Raw genomic sequence first — 20978 nt, forward strand, 5'->3', positions numbered from 1 at the left:
TCATGTTATTTCTAAAAAGAACTCATCAATAATAAATATGACCCACGCCGGGGATGTAGCTCACTGATCCCATGCCTGCCTTGTAGGCACAAGGTCCTGAGTTCCATCTCCCGATCTCCAGTATCATAATAAATATGACCTAAAGAAACTCTAGCATCACTCATTTGCAATGCTTCCCATACATTTTAATGTACCAAATAAGTTAAATTAGTTCATGCCTCTTTCAATACCTTTGAGATATTCCAGCCATCCTTCTGAGAACCTTCCAATTAGTCTGAAATCCAAAAGATTTAATTTAGAATTTGATTTTTGGAAGCTATTAAAATGTTCAAAAAGTTTAAAACACATAGAATCACAGGTCACTGTGAGAAACATAAAAAAGTGATGACAGATTTTAAAGGCAAATGTAAAAAGTTGTCTTGCTGTTTTAAAAAAAGAAAAAGAAAAGAATTAGGCTTCACAGACATAGCTCAGTGGGCGAGCACTTGCTTAGCATGTGAGATCCTGGGTTCAATCTCCAGCATTAAAAAACAAAACAAACAAAACTAAAACAACTTACCTCTTTTAACATTAACAGACTCGCTTTTCTTAAGTAATCAAAGATCTAATAAAAGACTAAGGCATAAGAAACTGTCTTGGTAAAGCATGAAGACTTATCCAGGTGTGGTGGCATGTGCCTGTAATCCCAGCACTCTGGGAGGCTGAGGCAGGAGGATCCCAAATTCAAGCCCAGAGTAGCAACAGTCACACAGTGAGACCCTGTCTCAAAACAAAACATGAGAAGGGGTGCGGATGCAGCTCTGTGCAGAAGCCTTGGTTCAGTTCTGTACCCAGCAAAACAAAACAACCAAAAGAGGACAAAGAAAACTGCCCAAAACGTCTTTGTTTTCAGGCCAGTTGCATAAAAGATGAAAAGAAACCCTTCATAATCAAGAGCAGATCAATTCTCCAAGAAAACCTTGGTTTGTTTGTTTGTTTGTTTTTAACAGAAAATAAACCCAATTCTAGCCTTGAATCAATACATTATGGGCCTATTTTTTAAATTCATAAATAAAAGCCACTTAACCCGAACAGTTTGAGCACACTTGAGACCCCCACTTCTGGCCCCTGACAGCCTTCTGTGCCTTCCGCTCTCATCTTAAACTCGTTTTTCTGAAGTTTGGAAGGCTCGGGTGCCTCCGGCACAGGCCGGCGGCCCGGTTCTCTTGGGGCCCACGCCAGAAGCGCTCATGCGTGGGCCCCCTGGGTGTAGCTCGGTCGCCACGTGTGCTTCGCGGCTTCTCCGATGCAGTGTGGCAACTATTTACATAGGGATTACGTGATTACGTTCTATCCAGCATTATACGTAAGCCAGAGGCGATTTAGTACAGGGGCAGGCGTGCATAGTTTCTAGCCAGATACTGTGCTTATTTATGCAGGAGTCACGAGAGTCGCCTGGAGCTTGGTTTCTAGGGGGGTCCTGGAAGCTGACCCCTAGGGCCAGGGAGCGGTAGTCAAGATAACAGGGGTGTATTTTTCTCCCTCCAGAAAGGACATCTCCTGCCTTTTTCCCCAAACAGGGTGGAGCTGGATGCCATTATGCCATGTAAGTAAACCAACACAGGAAGATAAATAGGACATAATCTCCCTCCTCTATATAAGGCAGAGCAGCAAAGAGCCCAGACCCAGGGCTAGAAGGGAGCTGTGGGTGGCAGGAGAGGAAATGGGGAAGTGTCGCCAAGGGATACAAAGTAGCAGTAATGTACACTATGAGCATTGCAAGCCATGAAGCTGAATTGTATTGGAGAATTTTGACAAGCAGATTTTATGTGCCCTTGTCACAAAAAGAGAGGACTGTTCAGAGGATAAATGTGTTACTCTGTTTCTTTGTTGACTTTATTATCTATATATGTCATACAGCATGTTTTAAACCTCAAATATAAGCAATAAAATTTATCTGGGGGGACTGAAGTGGGAGCATTGAAAGTTTGAGCCCAGCATGGGCAACTTAGCAAGTAAGTGAGACCTGGACTCAAAATAAAAAATGAAAAAGGCGGGGGATGGAGTTCAGCGTGAGGGTCCTGGGTTCAAGCTCCGGTACCACAAAGAAAATTATGTTAGGAAATGTAACTGGGAAACAACGTGGGGATGGACAGGAGTCCGCCCAGACGCTGGGTTTTCACAGCACTGTGACGCTCTCCGCGCTGAGGTGACCCTTCTTCCTGAACCCCGGATATTTCATTGCTGCTGTTAAGATCTTAGCACATCTAGAGTCAACGGCAACCGGCATGTGAAGAGAAACCTTCCTTGGGAGTCTCCTATTCCTCCCTTTGGGAACAGGAATGCTCATTCCCTGCCTATCCCACTGTTTTCCATCAGAAGAATGTAACTTCCTGGCTGTTATTTTTTTTTTTTTCTTGCACTACTAAGGATTGAATCCGGGGCTTTTGCACTAAGCTACATCCCAGCCCTTTTTTATTTCTTATTCTGATCTCCTCTCCTAAGTCACTAAGGTGCCCAGGCTGGGCTTGGATTTGGGTTCCTCCAGCCTCAGGCGTCCACAGTGCTAGAATTACAGGTGTACACTGCCGCACCCAGCTGTTAGTGCTTTTTGATTTTGTTTTCACTCAGTAAATTTTCATTTAGTTCTTTATTTTCTTTTTTTACTGCTAGGAAAAAATGACTAGTAAGAACAAGGATTTCTGTTTGGAGGTATTTTTCCCCTCTTCGGTTAGAATAAAAAGTCCTAGGCCATCATATGTACTGCATCCAAAGTTTTCTAGAAAGTTCCTCCTGATATCTCACTTGTGGATAACAGAGCTGAACTCTTCATTCTCCCATACTGCTTTGCACAGCCTCCATATACATTTATTTTTATGCAGGTAAACTTGAGGTCCCTGTTTCTTTGCTTTTTGGATTATACAGGGGCTCATGGCTAAGAGTTTGTCTTGAATCTCAGAGAAGACTTTGGACCTGGAGTTTTGAGCAGTACAGAAACTATTGTCTGTGAGGACGCTTGGAGGTGGACTGAATGCATTCACCATTGTGAGACAGGCATGAGCCCTGGTGGCCAAGGGCAGAATCCCATGGTTTGGGTCTTAAGTGTCCCCCACAGGCCCATGTCTTGAAAGAAAACTTGGTCCCCAGGTCATGGTGCTATAGGAGTAAACTCTGGGAAGTAGAGCCTAGTTGGAGGAGGTAGTCATGGATGGTTGCCCTTAAAGCATGTGCTTTGTCCCCCGGCTCTCTTCTTCATTTTTGCTTCGGGCTACCATGAGGTGAGTGTGCTCCTGTCACTGTGTTCTTGTCTCCACGATGTTTCTGTTTCACCCCTGGGCCCTAGTAATGGAGCCAGCCAACCATGAACTGAAATCTCTGAAACTGTGAGCCAAAATAAACCTTTCCTCCCTTAAGTTGGTTTCCTCAGGTATTTTGTCACAGTGACACAAAGCTGACTAACAGAAGGAGAGGGAGGAAAACCTAGCAGCTCAAATGCACAAAGCGGTACTTGGTAGAAGTCACTTCAGATGCCTGTTATAGAATATCTTGAAAGAGAAGGCTGTGGCACGGTGGAGAGAGTACTAGGCCTAAGGTCAGAAGGCCTGAGCTCTCCCCTACTGCTGCCACCAGCCATGGGGTGATCACAGCATAGCAGCTGGAGTTATCCAGGGAAAGAGTTGCTGTGGAGGTACTGGCTCACATGGTTACGGAAGCAGAGTCCTGCACTGTGTCACCTACAGGCCTGAAACCCAGGAAGGAGGGTGGTGTAGCTGACAAATCTCAGAGCTGCTGGACATTCCAGTCCAAGTCATAAATCTTGAGAACCAGAAGCACCAAGGATAGAAGAAAATAAACGTCTCAGTGGAAGCCCTTGGAGAGCAAGTGGCCCCCAGCCACACTGGGTGTGGAAGAGACAGTTTAATGGCTCATGGTTGTCAGGGGCTTAAGGGCACCAGTCATTCACTGCAGATTCTGCCAGCACGTGGAGGACAGAAAACGATGATTTCTGGAGATGTTAGCAAGCAGGACAATGGTGCCTTTTTATTGCCAGGCTATTTTCGTTTGGGCCTATGTTTTAAAGTTTAGTGGACAGATGAAGAGTAAGCATATCTGCCCTTGTTCCCCACCTGAGGGAGAAAGCATTGTATCTTCTCCATTCATATGAGGCGTTCTCACTGGAAGTATGGAGTACATGTCATTGATCCATTGAAAAGGTTCTGTTCTACTTCAGTCTCCTGATAGCTTTTACCATGAACAGCTGCAGAATTTAGTCCAATACTTTTTCTCCAACTACTGACAGGATCATATGGCTTTTTCCTTTCCTCTGTTAAAATGATGACTTTTGGGGGTGGATCTTCCAATGCTGAACCAACACTGCCATCCCTATAACAAAACCACTTTCTACATACTGCCAGGTCTGACTTCTAATAGTTTGTACTGTTAAACAAATTTTTATCTATGTTCATACTTTTTTCTTCTATTGTGTTTATCCAGTTTTAGTATTGGCACAATGTTGATTTCCTAAAAAGAAGGGAGAAGTGTTCCTTCTTTCTTCTGCTTTAAATGTTTGATATAATTTATCAGTTAAAATGTATATAAGCCTGCTGTTGTCATATAGGTAGGCTTTCAAGCTAGGAATATACTTTCTTTAATAGGTGCTATTCAAATTTTATATTTCCTCCAGAGTTAGTTTCATTAATTTGTCTTCCAAGGTACTTCTTAGAAGTTATCAAATTTATTTCAAAAAAGATTTTTGTAATATGCTTTCTATATCCTTTTAAATTCTGTAAAATCTGTGGTAATGTCTCCTAGATCTTGATATTGTCATTTTAAAAATGTGTAATTGATATTGTATAATAGGAAGAAAAAGTCTAAAGGAGCAGGGGAAATGGGAGGGGTAGGGGAAAGGAAAGAAGAGAAAAGAAAAAATATGAGAAAAGAAAAAAATTGGAAACGAAGGCTTTGCAAATAGGGAAGAATGGAGGGGGTGAAGGGAGGGCAGGGGAAGGGGAAAAAATAACCAAGATTCATCGCTTACACGTACAAGATCCCAGTGATGAATGTAACTGTATTTTATACCTAAAATGTACCAATAAACTTAATGGAAAATAAAATAAAATAAAATAAAAAAGATATTAGCAAGCAGGAAATTAAGAGTAAGCAAGCGTTGCCATATGACTTGAAGATACTTGAAGCGAAACAAAAAGACCAAGTTTCCAAAGCCCGGGAAGACATCTGAGCATGTAAAGCCTTTAGTTTGTTACATTTGTAACAACCAGGAAAAACCTGGGAAGACTCACCCCTTGCTATAGGGAAGTGAGTGTTTCCTGTCTTTGCACCTCCTCTTCCGGTGCCTGCTTCCCATGCGCCCTGCGGGGAGAATCTTTCGTTGCAGGTTAAGCTGGTGGCTCTGGACCGCCTCTCTCGCTGTCGCTCCCCCTCCGCTGCGGTTTACTATACCATTTCCTACATCTGGCCCTCAGAGATCCTCCACGCGATGCCAGTTCTCACATAAAGCTTCCCCACTGTACTCATAGCTATCATACTCCTAGGGTTAGGAGCTCCTTTGCACTAACCACGAGATCTGGATTGCAGAAAGCACGAAGGCCAACAGGTCTTTCTGCTCTTCAACAGGAAGAGCAAGATGAGGGCTACCTCCCCCAACACGTAACGCTTCCCCCTCATTCATCGCTTCCTACATCCGTTCTTCTGTGCATTTATGTCGGACACGAGGTAAACGCTGAACACTCTTAAAACCCGATTCCAGGCCTGCTACAACTGAGTGTCCCTGACGGGTAATTTACGTGTGTTGGTTTTTTTTTTTTTTTGGTACCGGGGATGGAACTCGGGACCTTGCTCTTGCGAGGCAGGGGCCGGAACCACTGAGCTAAATCCCTGGCCCGCTGACGGGTAATTTATAAGGAACAGCGATTTATTTCTTACGTTTCGGGAACCTGGGAAGTTCAAGGTCGCGACGGGGCCACATCTGGCAAGGAATTTCTTGGTGCACAGTTGCATGGTGATGGGCAGAGGACGTGGGGATCCCACTTTCGCCAGGACATTACTCCATGCCCGCGTGACCCCTGACGTCGCATTCTCAACACTGCTGCCTGGAGGAATAAAGTTTTCAGCACATCAACTTGAGGGACACATTGAAGCCAAAGCCGACAGTTAATCCAGCTCGGAGACCAGTGCAGCGAGGGGCATGGGTCACAGGGGTCGCGCAGGTGGAGGAGGCGCCCAGGGAGGCACCAGGAGCTGAGGTGCGGGCGGGCAGGGCCGCTGGCTCGGAGTCCTCGCTGGGGGTGGGAGCAGGAGCCCCTCCGGACACCCACAGAGGCAATAGCTCCCTGCTTCCCACTCTTCGTGACAGCCTACGGTCCAGGTTCCCTTGTATTCCCCAGAAAGCATGCTTAAGAAGTCAGCAAGGTGAGCCCTCATTCAACAGATGACCCCCTTAGTCGCGCTGTCTCCCCTCTCCTCTGCAGACAAGCACGGTCCGCAGGGCAAGGCTGGCGGGGACAATCTATGTAAGGGGCAGCGGCCGCCCCGTCCGTGTCCACTCCGGAACGAGGGTGTCCCGGGCCTGGGAGCTCGGGAAAGTAGCTTTTGGGAAAGGTTTTCTCCGAGGGTTGCTCACTCAGAAGCTTGCAGTCTGGTCCCAGACATCACGGACAAGCTGCGAGGACGCAAAGCGTCCCCAGGGGACCCGCGCTGTGTCTCTGAGGGCGGCCGGCGCCTCCCCACCTCCCCGCCCTGGAGGTCGCCCGGGCATCAGATGCAGGGACTGCGTTCCCAGCCCGAAAGGCAGGACTCTCTAGTTTTACCTAAAACAATGTAACATTGCCAAAGAAGTTTGTTTGTTTCCCAAACAAGAGCAGAGAGGATCCCTCTGGTAAGTCTCCCTCGGACGGAGAGCCTGAGTCTGCGCCTCCCAGCCGGGTCATCGAGTGAAACACGCTCCTCCCAGGTCTCAAGTTCTTCTCTGCAGAAATCAGAACACCTGCCGCATGGGCGAGCTGGGCCACTGTTTGTGAGTGTGCTTGGGCGAGCACCAGGAATGCAGGAAGTGCCGCAGACGCGCGTTTGCGAAGTAAAGAAAAAATTGTAAAAATGCGGATGTTGCTAGATGGCATTTGAGCTGAGCTTTGAAGGAATTCGGCCTGTAGAATAAATGCGAGGGAGCAATTTCTAATTTGAAAAAATAGCATTTCGAAGATGTGGAAGTGAAATAGTGATAAGAGCGACCACCGATCGAATGCAGGTAAAGTACCAGGCGCTTTATATCCACTCAGGTGCGCAGAACTTCATCCCCATAGACCACTACTGCATGTCAACGATCATCTCTAAGGTTCCAGCGGAGCTTACGTCAGTCAGCTTTTGGCCACGACAACAAATTCCTGAGGTGATTGACTGACAGAAAACAAAACATTATTTCAGGCTTACAGTTTGGGGGCCGATGATCGGCTGCCCCATTACTTTGGGAGTCTGGGGCCTCAGAATTCCCTTCAAGGGCACACACTCAAAGACCTGACCCCTCTGTGTGTGTGGTTTTTTTTGAGACAGGGTCTCGCCATGTAGTCTAGACTGGCCTGAATCTGGGCAATCCTCCTGCCTCAGCCTCCTGAGTGCTGGGATTATAGGCATGCACCACCACGCCCAGCCCCCTTCTGTTGTAGTCAGGTTTCCAAGGGAGTAGATTGAATATTGGACACATAATTTATAGGATTATTTTATAATAGTCACCCAAAAAGTCAAAGGCAGAGGAGTGCAAGAGATCTGTCCATGTGCTAGAGACCCAAAGAATCCAGCCGAGGGCCTGGACCCCACAGCAGTGTCCCGCACAAGCCCAGCTGAAGGCCTGGGGCCCACGGCAATGTCTCATGCAGGTCCGTATGGAGGATCTGCACTGGGAAGGCCCAAGGCCAGTGGTGGAAGCAGAAAGCCTGAGCCTGTAGGGTGGAGGCTCTGTGCCACCGGGTTAAGGATCTGCACTGGGGCCAGGAAGTGACGCTCACGGTGAAGACCAGAGCTCCCCTGACGAGAACAGCAGCCATTCCCAGGGACAGCGAGGACCTGAGCTCCTCTGATGACAACAGCTGAGTTTATATCAGGAAAACCAGCCTCAAGCTTCTCCAGGAAAATCAACAGCATGCATCTTCCCCTCCAGTTCTCCTTTTACGCCACTGGCAACAATCCTCAGGGGCCAGGGACTTAGCTCAGTGGTGCCACCACCTGCCTCGAAAGCACAAGGTCCTGCGTTTGATCCCAGTACCAAAAACAAACAAACAATCCTGGGGTGGGTCTTCCACACCCAGAACCACGCTGACTCATTCAGCTGGGTGCTCCAGGGTGACCATTAGTTAGTCCACCACACCCTCTCTGCCCCACCTCTGGAAGGGTCCATGGAGTGCTGGGGCAAAGTGCTCAGTTGGTTCTATTTTTATTCTGGTTTCTTCTTTGCTCCATATGATATTCATTAGTGTGTGGTTTAATTTGCAAACATTGAGTATTTTCAAAATACATTATTGTTACTTTTCTTTCAGTTTAATCCATTTTAGAAAGAGAACACAAGACACAGGACTTCCTTGTGCAGAAATTCATTGACACTTGTTTATGAACCAGCATGTAGGGTATCATGAAGAATATTCCATGTGTCACGTAAAATACATTCTCTGTTCCATCTTTCTCCAGAAAGAATAGCCATCATCAAGAAATCAATACTGCCCTTCTTGGGACCAAACCATTAACCATGGACCTTTGGGGGTCACAAGATGCAAAATAAAGCAAAACTGAAAAATCACCATCACCTAATGCCATTGTAGCTTCTTAACACAGTGGTGTAATGTGTTGCTCACGAGTTGGTGGTGACACTGGTATAGCACACCTAGCACACTGCCAGTCTGATAAAGTACAGCTGTAATATGTGGTGGTGACAATGAAGCACTGTGTTGCTGGGTTTTGTTGCTGTTTTACTGTAAACTGCTTCTGCTTCTAGAGAAAGCAGGCTGGAATTCCAGATGCCTCGTCAGCCCCACAGCCTCAGACATCCTGTGCTCCGTGTGTCTTGATCACACCCTTTTCTGTGTTTGATCAAACCATGTGGTGCTCTCTGTGGCCCTGGGAGCAAAAGTCTAGAGTACATACAGACAGAGACATGAATAACCTGGGTGTGTTGAAGGCTATGGCACCAGGTCCACATTCTACGACGTTCACCCAACAGCAAAAGCACCTAGGGATGCATTTTTCACAATGTGTCCCCGTCCTTAGGTGACGCGTGACTACTCTATCTTACTTAGTCTCATCAACAGTCCTGTAATGTAGATTTCATAAGTGAGAATAGCAGGGGTCAGGAAGGTGAGGGTCAGAAGCTAAAGGAGCCGTTACTGTCTCACAGTGCAGTCCCAAGACTCCCCAAGGACAGCACAATCTGCAGATACTCAAGTCCTTGTATAGATTCTCATGTCTGTACATAACCTGTGCAATCCTCACATCTCCTTTTCTGCTTTTTCATTGTTGGGGATCGAACCCAGGGCATCTCAGACAGCGTGCAGGTGTTTGTGCCACTGAGCCCTTCCCCTGTTCATGTTATGTAATCTCTAGATTATTTATAATAACAAATATAATGTGAATGTTTCATAAATAATTGCTATACTGTGTTATTTAGGGAAAAATGTCAAAAAATCTGTACACATTCAGTACAAATGCAACTTCCTTCCAAATATTTTAGCTCTATAGTTGGTTGAATCTGTGCATACTGAGGGTCGAAAGCATTTGTGAATTTTTCCAGATTTCTGTTGCTATTGAATTCTAGTTTCTTGTCATTGTGATCAGAAACAACACCAGATATGATTTGAATCTTCTTGAGTTTATTAAGGTTGTTTTGTGACCTGTGTTCTATCTTGAAGAATGTTCTATATGTGCTAGAGAATAATCTATATTCTACTGTTGTTGGATAGCTAGTTCTATATATACCATTAGGTCCAGTTGGTCTGAAGTGCAATTCAAGTCATGAATTTCCTTGTTTATTTTCTGTCTGGATGATCTCTCCATTTTTGAAAGTGGGGTATGAAGTCCCCTAGTCTTATTTTTTTGCTATTTCTTTCTTCATCCTCATTAATATTTGCTTTTTATATTTAGCTATTCTAATGTTGGGTGCACACATACTTACAATTGTTATGTTATCTTGCTGAATTTACCCATTTATTATTAAATGAGTGCCTTTGTCTCTTGTAAGTTTTTGACTTGAAGTCCACCTTATCTGATTTAATAAAGCCACTCCTGCTCTTTTCTCCTTTTTATGTGCAATGTCTTTATCCATCCCTTCCCTCCCAGTCTATGCGTGTCCTGATGCCAAAATGGGTTTCTTGTAGACAGCACATAGTTGGATCTTGTTTTCCTTGTTGCATTTCTTAAAAATACTGCAAGCTCGTGTGTTGAAAGTGGCCTGTGCAGCAGCATTCAGAGCTGGGCCTTCAGGAAGGTGACTGGATCACTAAGGCTGTAACCTCAGGGGTGAATTAAGCCACTGAGGATTTGATTTGACAGCACTGAAGATGGAGGAGGTGGGACTTGGTTGCAGGAAGGAGGTCAGTGGAAGCCTGGCCTGAAAGGATCCATGGCCTCTGGCCGCTTTCTCTCTCCTGTCCCCTTTGCTTCCTGGTTGCTGTGAAGTGAGCAGCCTCTTTTGCCACATGAGTCCACCAAGGTGCTCTACCCTGACGCAGCCCATAGAAATGGAGCCAACTGACCATGCACTGAAGCCTTTGCAACTATGCGACAAAATAAATCTCACTTCCTTTAAGGTGATAGTTGATTTTCTCAGGTGTTTTGTCCCAGAAACAGAAAGCTGAGTAATGCAGAGGCTGAAAGTTCCGGATAAGGCAGCCCCTTCTGTTTGGCCTCTGGTGGGGCCCACCTGGCTGTGTCACACATGAAGCAGAAACAGACACAGCTGCTTGCAGAAGGGGACAAGGACATGGGCGGCCTCACTGTATAACAACCCACCGAGTACCTCACTCCACAGGACCCGCATGTCCCTTCCAAACGGTGCCCTGTGGCCTAATTTCGTTGCATGAGGTCCCTCTTTTAACTGTCTGTATCTACAAACTGAGGGCCACGTTTCCAGTATCTGAGCCTCTGGGGACAGATTCAAACCATATCTAAACTACAGCCAGTGGTCTAAGCAACTTAAAGTCAGAGTCAGCAGGTAAAACCATAACCCAGAAATAATCTTTTTTCCTAGAACTCATGGTTTTCAGAAAGGTTGAAAGTGAAAATGTTCAAGAACTGAATGCTGATACTTCTTTTTTTTTTTTTTTTTGGTTCCAGGGATCGAACTCGGGACCTTGCACTTGTGAGGCAGGTGGCAGCATTACTGAGCTAAATCCCTGACCCTGCTGATATTTCTTTTCTGATGCAATTATTGGTTTGTGCATGAGGTTTTAATTTGCAATATTAAAAACTAAAAATGCATTTCCCTTTAAAGAGCAATAGGGTGTCAAATCATTTTTTAAAAATCCATGAAGAGGTAGATACCAAAGTTTAGTGGACAGAAATCAGATGTGGTCTGTGTTTTGCAAACCTTTATATTTGGGGCTCAGATGAACTGCAGCTTGGAACTATACCCCAGAGGGGCCTTTCATTGTCACTCGTACCCTTTGCCCAGCAATAATGTCATCACGGCAGTGCCAAAGGAGACATGTGACAAAATGATGATTTAGGTGACTGAATTTTCACAGCATAAATATGGATCCTCTGAATTAAAGTATAAAAAAATTGGATTCACCCACTTTATTTTTGCTGTTTTGGTTTGAGTGTTCAGTTTAAAAATCTCTACAGCTGTACAAAGAGCTATGCAACCGTGGAGGTTGTAGCAGATTGGGTTAGAGCTCCCAGTTGCAAAGTAAATAGGAGTCTGAACCGCAGTCTCTTAAGGGATCAAGTGTTCTTGATGTAGCTGGGCCAATAATGCCGTGTTACAGTTTGGGTCTAGATGTCTCCCACAGCCTCATGTGGTCATAGGTGGGGCTTTTTCAGGGGTGGCAGGATCTAGCGTGTGAAATGCTGGGGTTAATGGTGGGTGATTACTAAACCAGTCCACTGATTGGTTTGGCACCGCCCTGACCCCAGTAGCCTGGACACACTATAAGAGACTGAAAGAAGCTTGTCTTCTCCCTTGTTGCTTTGCTACCTTCTGCCTGCCATGGACTGTTTCTCCTCTGTGATGCCCTCTGCCAGGCCACCCTGCCCTGGAGCCTGCGAAGCATGGACTGAAACCTCTACACACTGTGAGCTGAAATAGACCTTTCCTCCTTTAACTTGCAGATGTAGGGTATTTTGTCTCAGCAACGAGAAAAGTAACTAAGACACCCCACATGCTGTAAGTACCACGGGCTGGCTCTGTATCAGTTATACTGGCCAGAGGTTGCTACATTTAAATCAAGACTTTCCAAACAGGCTCATGGCCCTAGGAATTTTGAGCTTGTTGCAAGAGAACTGCTATCTCTATGCTTGTCAAAGACTGAAAGAGCAATATGCTTCATAAATATATGCAATAATATCTTCTACATGTAAGAAGGTGCTGCTGTAATTAAGAAACCACTATAAACTATTGAATTCACATTGGCCCTTTTCTATACAGGGCTGGGTATGGCATGAGGTTTAACCTGTAGAGTCAAACAGACCCAGATTGGAAATTTAAACTGTTAGTAAATTGGACAGGATCTTTAAAATTTGCAAGCTCCATTCCTTCCCTATAAAGTAGAAATATTAAGGCTTATTTCATGAAGTATTTATAAAGATGAAATGAGATAAAAGTCTTAACATAATGTTTGCTCTATAGTAGACACTCAATAAATGATACCAACTATTATTTCTGCCAATATAGGAATCTATTTAGATCTTTTTTCACTCATCTGTGGGGAAAATACACACTTCTTATTTATTCACACTTATTTGCAGTATCACTGTTGTGTACTGTAAAAATTTTCTAGCAAGAGCTCGGTATCGGTATCGTCTAACAAGACTACTTTAAAGTTAGAATCAGATGCAGAAACTGGTCTAGGGTACTTACTGGTCTAAGAGATGTATTCTCTATCCTCATGTAAATTAATAAAGAAAATGCTCAACCAAGTTACTCCCTGAGGCTGAGAGGAGGGGATGGAGAGGAAAAACGGTGTACAATGTTAATTGGATCCTCTGTTCCATGGTCTAAAGGTAAGAAATTGTCTCTGGACAGCTGGGAGGAAGGGAGTCAAGTACAGTGGTTAGGAACACGAGTCTAATGCATCTAAGTTCAGCTCTGACTGCACCACTGAAGAGCTGAGAGTTTTGGGGGCAGACTGCTTAACTTCAGTGTGCGTCTGCTTCTGCTCTACGAGATAGCAGAACATCTCCACAGGAGTGACGCCAAAGGAAGTCAGCCGAGGAACCATCATCAGTCCACTGGGCTCAGTTTTCCCCAGAAAACTTCACACCCACCTGGAACCCCGGAATGTGACCGTGTTTGGAATAAGGGTTCTTGCTCATGTCACTAAAGTAAGGGTTGAGGTGAGACAGTTCTAGACTAGGGCGAACCCTCACTCCAGTGAGAATGAGCTTGTCAGAGATGGAAGAAGGGAACACAGACACACTGAGAAACAAGTGATGTGGGCATGGGGACAGGGTGGCGTCATTTGTCTACAAGCCAAGGAAAGGTAGATATTGCCAGAAGAGCCTCTGGAAGAAGCCACGGCTGTGCTGGGGTAGGGGTGCACGCCTGTGATCCCAACACTTCAGTTCGAGGCCAGCCTGGGCTACACAGTGAGTATAAGGCCAGCCTGAACTGCACAGAGAGACCCTGCCAAGAAAGAGAGAAAGAAAGAGAGAAAGAGAAAGAGAGAGAAAGGGAAAGGCACTATAGCTACCGACACCTGGATCTCAGACTTGTAACCTCTAGAATGATGAGATAAGAAATCCTTTATCACTTTTAAGTTGTCAACATTATGGTGTGGAAGTTATCAGTATCACAACGAAGGCACTTCTGTCATAGCTTACCAAAATACACAAAGCCAGGAAATTTCCAAAGGAGGGACTTCATGCACCGATGTCAGCTAATGAGATCCGGGACAAGAAATCCTGTCAAAAGCAACCTTACACAAAACGTGTGCCTGTATTGTCTGTCCTGTCCAACCTCAGGAGGCCACCCTTGCTAATGTTCCTCAAAACCAAAGATGGTTGTTTCAAAATTCATGGAAACCTTTTCACTTTACCTTTAAAACCTGTCTCCGAATACACCCATGGTTTACCATGGCATGCACGTGCCATATCCACTGCTAGCTCTCAGTGAAACTCGGGGGTCTCTGCAGAAACTCTGTTGTTGTTTTAGTGTAATTTGTCATGGCAGCCCTAGCAGACTCACACAATCAGCAAGCCAGTGTCCCTGTGCTTGAGGGAATTTGTAATCAGGATGAGCTAAGAGCCCTGCAGCTGAACTAAGGCCGACAGGAGGTGTGGAAACAGGACTTTCAGCCTAGAAACTCAGATGGAGATTTTGTGAACAGCACAGACTTGGAGCCCCAAGCAGCTTTATTGGCACCCAGAGAGTGAACTGGCAGGAGCTGGGCTTGGAAAGCAGAGAGTACCAGCCAGGAGCAGCAGCCAGGGGCAAAGCTTAACATTCAGCCTGAGGGGCCGGGGATTTAGCTCAGTGGTTTCACTGCCTGCTGCGCAAGCACAAGGACCTGAGTTCGATCCCCGGTACCAACCCCCCCCCCAAAAAAAACAACAAAAAAAGATTCAGCCTGAGGAGAGGCTGAGAAGGCCCTGAAACCGGCGTGTGTGTAGATTCGCACGCTAAAGGCATTGGAGCCGGGGTGAAGATCACGCCGTCACTGATCACTGTTACTTTACACACAGAAATGAAATTAAAAGATTAATTTACTTTCCCTAAGGTCAATAGCTAGGCAAGATGAAAATGTAGAATTTTTGGTCAGTAGTCATCTTCGTAGTAAATCTGTCTTTCAAAATGCTCCTTCTATGGCTTACATTTCAAAACTTTTACAACTAAACATGAGTTAATCTGGCTATTTATATTCAATATTAGCTATAGAAACACACACATGCACACACGCACAATAAATCTTCTCATAAAAATTCTTCCTGGAGTGGCTGATCTCTTCCCTCATATTCCCTTCCATCTTCACTAACCTTAGTGTGTGTCTTGCAATTAAAATAAAATAAGTTTAGAAAGATCACTACTTTAAATGTTTTACTTCTATTAGTAGGCTACATTTACTTTTAAATCCAGGAAATTTTAAGTTGAGAAGTGACCTGCAATCGCACTGCTCAGCTAACTGCTATTGACTTTTAAAAAGTGAAATGTAAATTCATGGTAAGAAAACTCAAACACTGCAGAGAAGTAAACAGTGTGAATAGCTAGTCAGAAACTCCCCTTAGCCTGCTGCCCCATCTTTCCCCAAATATACCCATCACCAACACAACCTTGTCTTTTCAGGAAATAAAAAGTACAATGTAGATGTTTTTCCTGAGGGAACACTACATGCCATGTCTTGCACCTTGCTTTTCAAATTTTCTTTAAACATATATCAGGAAACTCCTGATACTGCAACCTACAGAACCATTTTAAAAATGAAGTAATATTCCATTATCAAGCTCTGGCTCTTCTTGCGGTGTTTTTTTTTGTTTTGTTTTGTTTCAGTACCGGGGACTGAACTCGGGACCTTGCGGTTGCGCAGCAGGCAGCGAAACCACTGAGCTAAATCCCCGGCCCAATTGCAGTGTTTTGTTACTACAGACGGTACTGAGTATGTTCCACATATATTGTATCTAGAATGCTTTTGTGAGTGGGACCACAGAGTAAATTCCTAGCAGTGAATCTTATCGCAAGTCTTTATCATAATCCCCTTTGATCCCCACATTCTCTGCACTGCAATTAGAATAAAATCCAAAGACCTTCTCTTGTTTACCTGGGACCAAGATGATCCATTTCCATCTCTTCAGCCTAATTACCTACCAGTTACTCCTGGCTCATGACCTGGGACCATGCCAACTCTCTGTCCCCTGCAAACCTTCACTTACCCCAGGGCCTTTGCACTTGCTTTCTTCTGTGAGAGGTGCTCAGCTCAGTGTCACTGAGCTGCCCGCTCAGTCACTTTCTCAGCCTGCTGAGCCTGCCAAGAACATTCCTAGGTTTCAAGGCTTGATGTAATTTTAATGATCTCTCTTCCCTCTGCAAAGTGGGCTTCCAGCCTGCAGGAATCCTGCCCCTGCTGTGCCCACGGTGTCGTCCACTTAAATGACCACACCAGCTGCCAGCACTCTCCAGTGACCAGCTGTCAGTGCTCTGCATGGCCTTCTGGGCCTAGAAGCTTCTGGGAAAAAGCAAATGTCATTTCTTCTAACTGATCTCCGTATGGGTCAAGAAAAAGGGACTTACCTAGCATTCTGGAGCAATTTCTCCTTGCAGGTAGATAAGACCAAACCAGAAAGTCTGCCTATGTGTTTATTTACTCATTTCTTTATTCATTCGAGGCAGGGTCTCACTATGTGGTTCAAGCTGGCCTTGAACTCATGATGACCCTCCTGCCTCAGCCTTCAGAGTGCTGGGATTATTGGTGTGCACCACCACACAGGGTTTTGAAATCTATTTTCCTTTTTTGTTGTTTTTTTAAGGGTCTTGCTGTGTAGTTTAGACTGGGCTTGAACTCACTGGTACTCATGGTGATTCTCTCGCCTCAGCCTCCCACATGCTGGGATTATAGATGTGTGTCACCATACTTGGTGACATTTGCTTTTGACATAACCCTAAACCCACCTTGAGAAAACAAGCAGGCATTAGCAGACATCCTTTGACTAGGAAACACAGTAACCACATGTGACTCTCTCACACTACAAGGACCATCCTTGCACTGTCCAGGGGACCTGTCCTGGGCTGTCTTCTCAACTCACTTCCCCAGCGCTCTTGTTTGTTTAAACAAGCACTCGTTCACTTTACAATTATTGGCATCCCTAATAGGACAAAGCATTGGGCTGAAACCTTCCTCTGGCCACAGGGAATTTTGCCAGATGTGTTGGGCTGGCACCTTTGAGGTCTCGCCTTGTCAGGGAAGTTTCCGGAAGGCAACCCCTCCTTGGGCGAGCAATTCTCTGGAATTTTTGGGAGTTAATTTGCTAATTACCAACCACTCGAGCCCTGATTTATGTCATGTTGCACTGTGTTTCTTTTAACTCTCTAACTTACACTACTTTCCTTCTTCAGGGAAATATTTCCCTCTGTCCCCACTCTGAGAGGCCAGGTCACCCAGTCTGAACGAAACCCCCTCTTCTCTTCTGACTCCTGGGCAGGTGGGGAAACGCAGGCAGAGAGAGGTAATTTTCTTCCTGGTTCTCACGTCTAATGTGCACCTAATTTTATTTTACTTATTTTTATAATGATTAGCATTATGTGTGGTCTGTAGGATTGAATCCAGTGCCTTGAGCATGCTAGGCAACCGCTAGGCCCCAAGGCACGTCCTCCTCAGCCACTGCACTTAATTTTACAAGCACAGGTCGCTGATTATTACTTTTTAAAATTTACAATGACACCCAAACACTGGGCTATCAAACACCTTAGTCACTATCTCCTTTCTCCTAGCTCTTGGGGGAGCAGAGCAGAAAGCACTGTTCCGTGCAGGAGAAGAGGGTAGGAGGCTCAGGTGGAAATGACCTTGTGGCGGTGCTGGGGTTCGAGGGGTCAGCATCACCCTGGGCCCCTGCACACACCCGCGGGCTCCGGCCGGCAGCGCCAAGCCCGGGTCTGCTCGCGCACCGCAGCTCTGCTCCCGGGGCCAGTCCATCCGGTTCCGAGCCCGACCGCGTGCCTTTGTCTGCGTGGTCCTCACCCCTTCCCCTCGCAGGCCGCGCCCCCGCCCCGCTTGCCTTCCACTTCCGGATCGAGCGCTCAGACTCGGCGCCCTGAGCGCGGTCGGTCACATAGGTCGGGCCTGGACCCCGCTCCACGTGAGTGGGGGGCGGGGGGCGAGGGCCACGTGCAGGCCGGGCGGGAGGGCTGGCTGCGCTTTCCCAATTGTTTGCGGTCTCGCGAACCGAAACTGCGTCGGGTGCGAGGTGGGGGGGGGGGGCGCGGACCGATCGGGGCACAGCCCGCCCCGCCGGCCCGGCACCTCCTGCGCGCGCGGAAGGGTTAATTCGGATCGCACGAGGGGAGGAGACTCCCGCGCGGGTACAAAGCGTGATGGGCGGTGTGCGGCGCCGAGACCGCCAGGCGTGCGCCGCACTCCGGGGGACGCGGACGCCGGGAGCGGAGGAGCGAGCGGAGCGGAGGAGCCCGGCCGGGCGCGGCTGAGGCAGGCCGGGGCCGGGGCCGGGGCCGGGGGCGCGGCGGGGCGGGACGCCGGCCGGCCGGCAGCGCTCACCACTCAGAGCTCACCGCCAGTTGTGTTCTGTGCAGGGAGCGCGCGGCGACTCCGAGGCGGCCCGATGAACATGTCAGGGTTGGCGCTGCAGGAGTACGAGTTCGAGAAGCAGTTCAACGAGAATGAGGCCATCCGGTGGATGCAGGAGAACTGGTGAGGCGGTACCCGCGGACCGGGTGCGGCGCGGATGGCGCGGGGCGAGGGTCCCGGGGTCCCGGCTTACGTAACGGGGGCTGGTGCGCGCCCGGCCAGTGGGGCGCGGATGCCTCGGTCCGGGCACCCGGGGCCGCCCCTCGCCCGGCACCCGGAGCCACCCCTCGCCCGGCCTCCGCAGCGCCCTTTTTTCCCCCGAAGCCCTGGGCTCCGGGGCGCCTCTCCGGAGCCCTGTCCCGCACCCTCTGGCCGCCCCGCGAGGAGGACGGGCCGTGGAGCCTGGGAGAAAAATGAATGAACCCCAGAGAGCCGCGCCATGATTAAGTTTGCTTTACGGAGGTGAATGGGACGTGCGCTTCTCCTTCCGCGCCGGCCAGGCCGGGCGCACTCGCTGGGAGCCCCTAGAACAACTCGTCACCGGGGGCTGCAGCGGGCCGCGCCCCCGGCCCCGCGCGGGTCCCCGGGTGGTGTGCGGCTCCAGCTCCTTCCCGTAGCCCGCATAAGAGCAGCCCCGGCCTTCCCGAGCAGGGCCGGGCCGGCGCCCCGGGCTTGAGGGAGGTTCGGGAGGGGCTGCGGGCCTGTGTCCCTGCCCCTGGAGGCGGCGCCCGGCGTCCCGAGGCGCGCTCGCGGGTACCCAGCCGGGGCCCCGGGGGGGGGGGGCGCAGCCGGGCAGACCTGCTGGGGACCCGGGAGCGCGCCGGGCGGGCGGGTGGGCCGGGGGCCGGAGTGGAGAGGCTGCGGCCTTGGGGAGCAGCCGCTCCGAGCGCGGCAGCGGTGCCCGGGCGGCCCTCCTTTCCGGAGCGGCTCCCCGCCCTGCCGCCCGCGCGCCCCCCGTGCTCCGCCTCCGGCCGCTGGTTGCCTCGTCTCCGAGCCGCTGCCCGCGGCATCTTCTGGCCTGGCTGAGCCGGCGGCCCTGGGCCTCGTGGGCCCGCAGAAGGCAGTGTGCGCGGCGCCGTCTTCCCGGGCGTTAGACCTGCGCGTGGAGACCCCGCGCGCCCCGCGCCTCGGAGCGCAGGTCCTTGGGGCGCAGCCCCGCAGAGCGTTTGGGGCCGGGCGCCTGGTGCCAGTCTGCCCATCAGTGCCAGGCCCGCGGGTGACGCGCCTGGCCTCCCGCGCTGCGCGTGAATCGCTCCCTGTTGCCCTGGCTTTTGACCGAGTTCTTCTGTAGGTGCACGTTGTTCTGGGAAGCCGCTGCTCTGCCTTCCGCGGGCTCTTCCGGACCCTCTGCCGCTTCCCCCTTCCGCCCTCCACCCGGAGCCAGGTGTGAATGGAAGTGAAGGTCCCGGCCCGTCTCCCTCGGGCCGGGGAGCGGAGAGGCTTAGGGAATCAGTTACGGACTCCGGGGGAAGCCATGGGCATCTGCTTTTCTGAGAATTTATTTGTAGCAGTCTGAGAACCTCACACGCGCAGCCTCCAACAGGTCTCTCCTATGGAGCCAGCTGCGCAGGCTGCAGGAGACCCGGGGCGCGTTTGTGTGCACCTAGCCCGCGCCGCTCGTCCGCGTGCACCGGGGTCTGCGGTGACGGAGCCTGAGTCCGGCCTAGGCGTGCAACGCCCCTGTCGCGCAGCTAGTCTCCTCCTGTGCCAGACTGGAGGGCGAGGGGCGCGGGTTAGGGACCGTTCCGGAGCTGCGGACGCGTCCGGGCCAGGCGGGGTGGGTGGCGCCCGGCAGCCGGAGTCCCAGGTCGGCTCCCGACGCCATGCGCTTTTACCTGACTCCAGGCGTGAGCGCTGCTGGCTAGGCGCGGGGCGGGGCGGGGCGGGGGGGGGGCGGCTCCGGCGCGCGGCCGGACGGGCCGATCGGATCCGATCTGATCCGTACGCTCGCGGCTGCGCGCTTGGAACTGTCTGGCCAATCCGGAGCATGTTCTGATGTCGGCTGACAGGGAGCGCGCCAATGGCGGGGCGGGAGGCCTGAGCCGACTGCTGGAGCCGCGCGTGTGCGCGTGACGTCACGGAGGCTGCCCGCGCCGGACCCTCTCGGCTCCGGGCGCCTTTCTCTTCTGTTCTCCACGGTGACTGTCTCAAGGGTTTATTGTTTTTATGTTGTGATGTCGTGTTGTGCGGCTATGAGATGGGAATTTCTAGAATTAAACACCGGCCAGTGGAGGAAACCTTTTCCTTTGCAAAACTCTTTCTACCGGAGCTGCAAACCTGTGTATCTTAGAGCGTTGTTTAGAAAGTAACAAGATGACAATTTCAAGATGAAAACACCAAAAGCTGTATAAACCTGTGTTAATATTCGCTGAAAATACTGCATTGTGAGGCTGACAGCTTTGCCCCAAGCCAGAGCACTAGACTGTTGTTTCCTCTTTGGAGAGCTGCGTTGCCTGGCTTCCTCAGATTTTCCATGTGACCTGCTACAGGTATCTGTGAGAAGAACAGCTGGAAGATAGGCCAGGGACAGACTCCGGCTAAGAGTGGTTAGGG

General features: G+C 49.1%; 1 protein-coding gene across 3 annotated transcripts in view; it reads left to right on the plus strand.

Moving 5' to 3' along the window:
* Positions 1-17875: 17875 nt before the first annotated feature.
* Positions 17876-20978, plus strand: part of Elovl6 (ELOVL fatty acid elongase 6) — a 124502-nt gene continuing 121399 nt past the window's right edge. The window contains exons 1-2 of one of the 3 annotated variants that reach the window (XM_004867583.4): positions 17876-17979; positions 18431-18548. In XM_004867583.4, coding sequence (XP_004867640.1) covers positions 18460-18548 — 89 coding nt within the window. In that variant the 5' untranslated portion in view covers positions 17876-17979; positions 18431-18459. Of the gene's footprint in view, positions 17980-18153; positions 18327-18430; positions 18549-18574; positions 18888-20978 lie in introns of those variants that run through there. The other 2 variants (XM_004867584.4, XM_087198750.1) reach the window with 2 other exon arrangements.

The sequence above is a fragment of the Heterocephalus glaber genome, unplaced genomic scaffold, assembly GCF_053883595.1.
Source record: "Heterocephalus glaber isolate CG9 unplaced genomic scaffold, H.glaber_assembly_v1.0 deba00001688, whole genome shotgun sequence".
Classification (NCBI taxonomy): Eukaryota; Metazoa; Chordata; class Mammalia; order Rodentia; family Bathyergidae; genus Heterocephalus; species Heterocephalus glaber.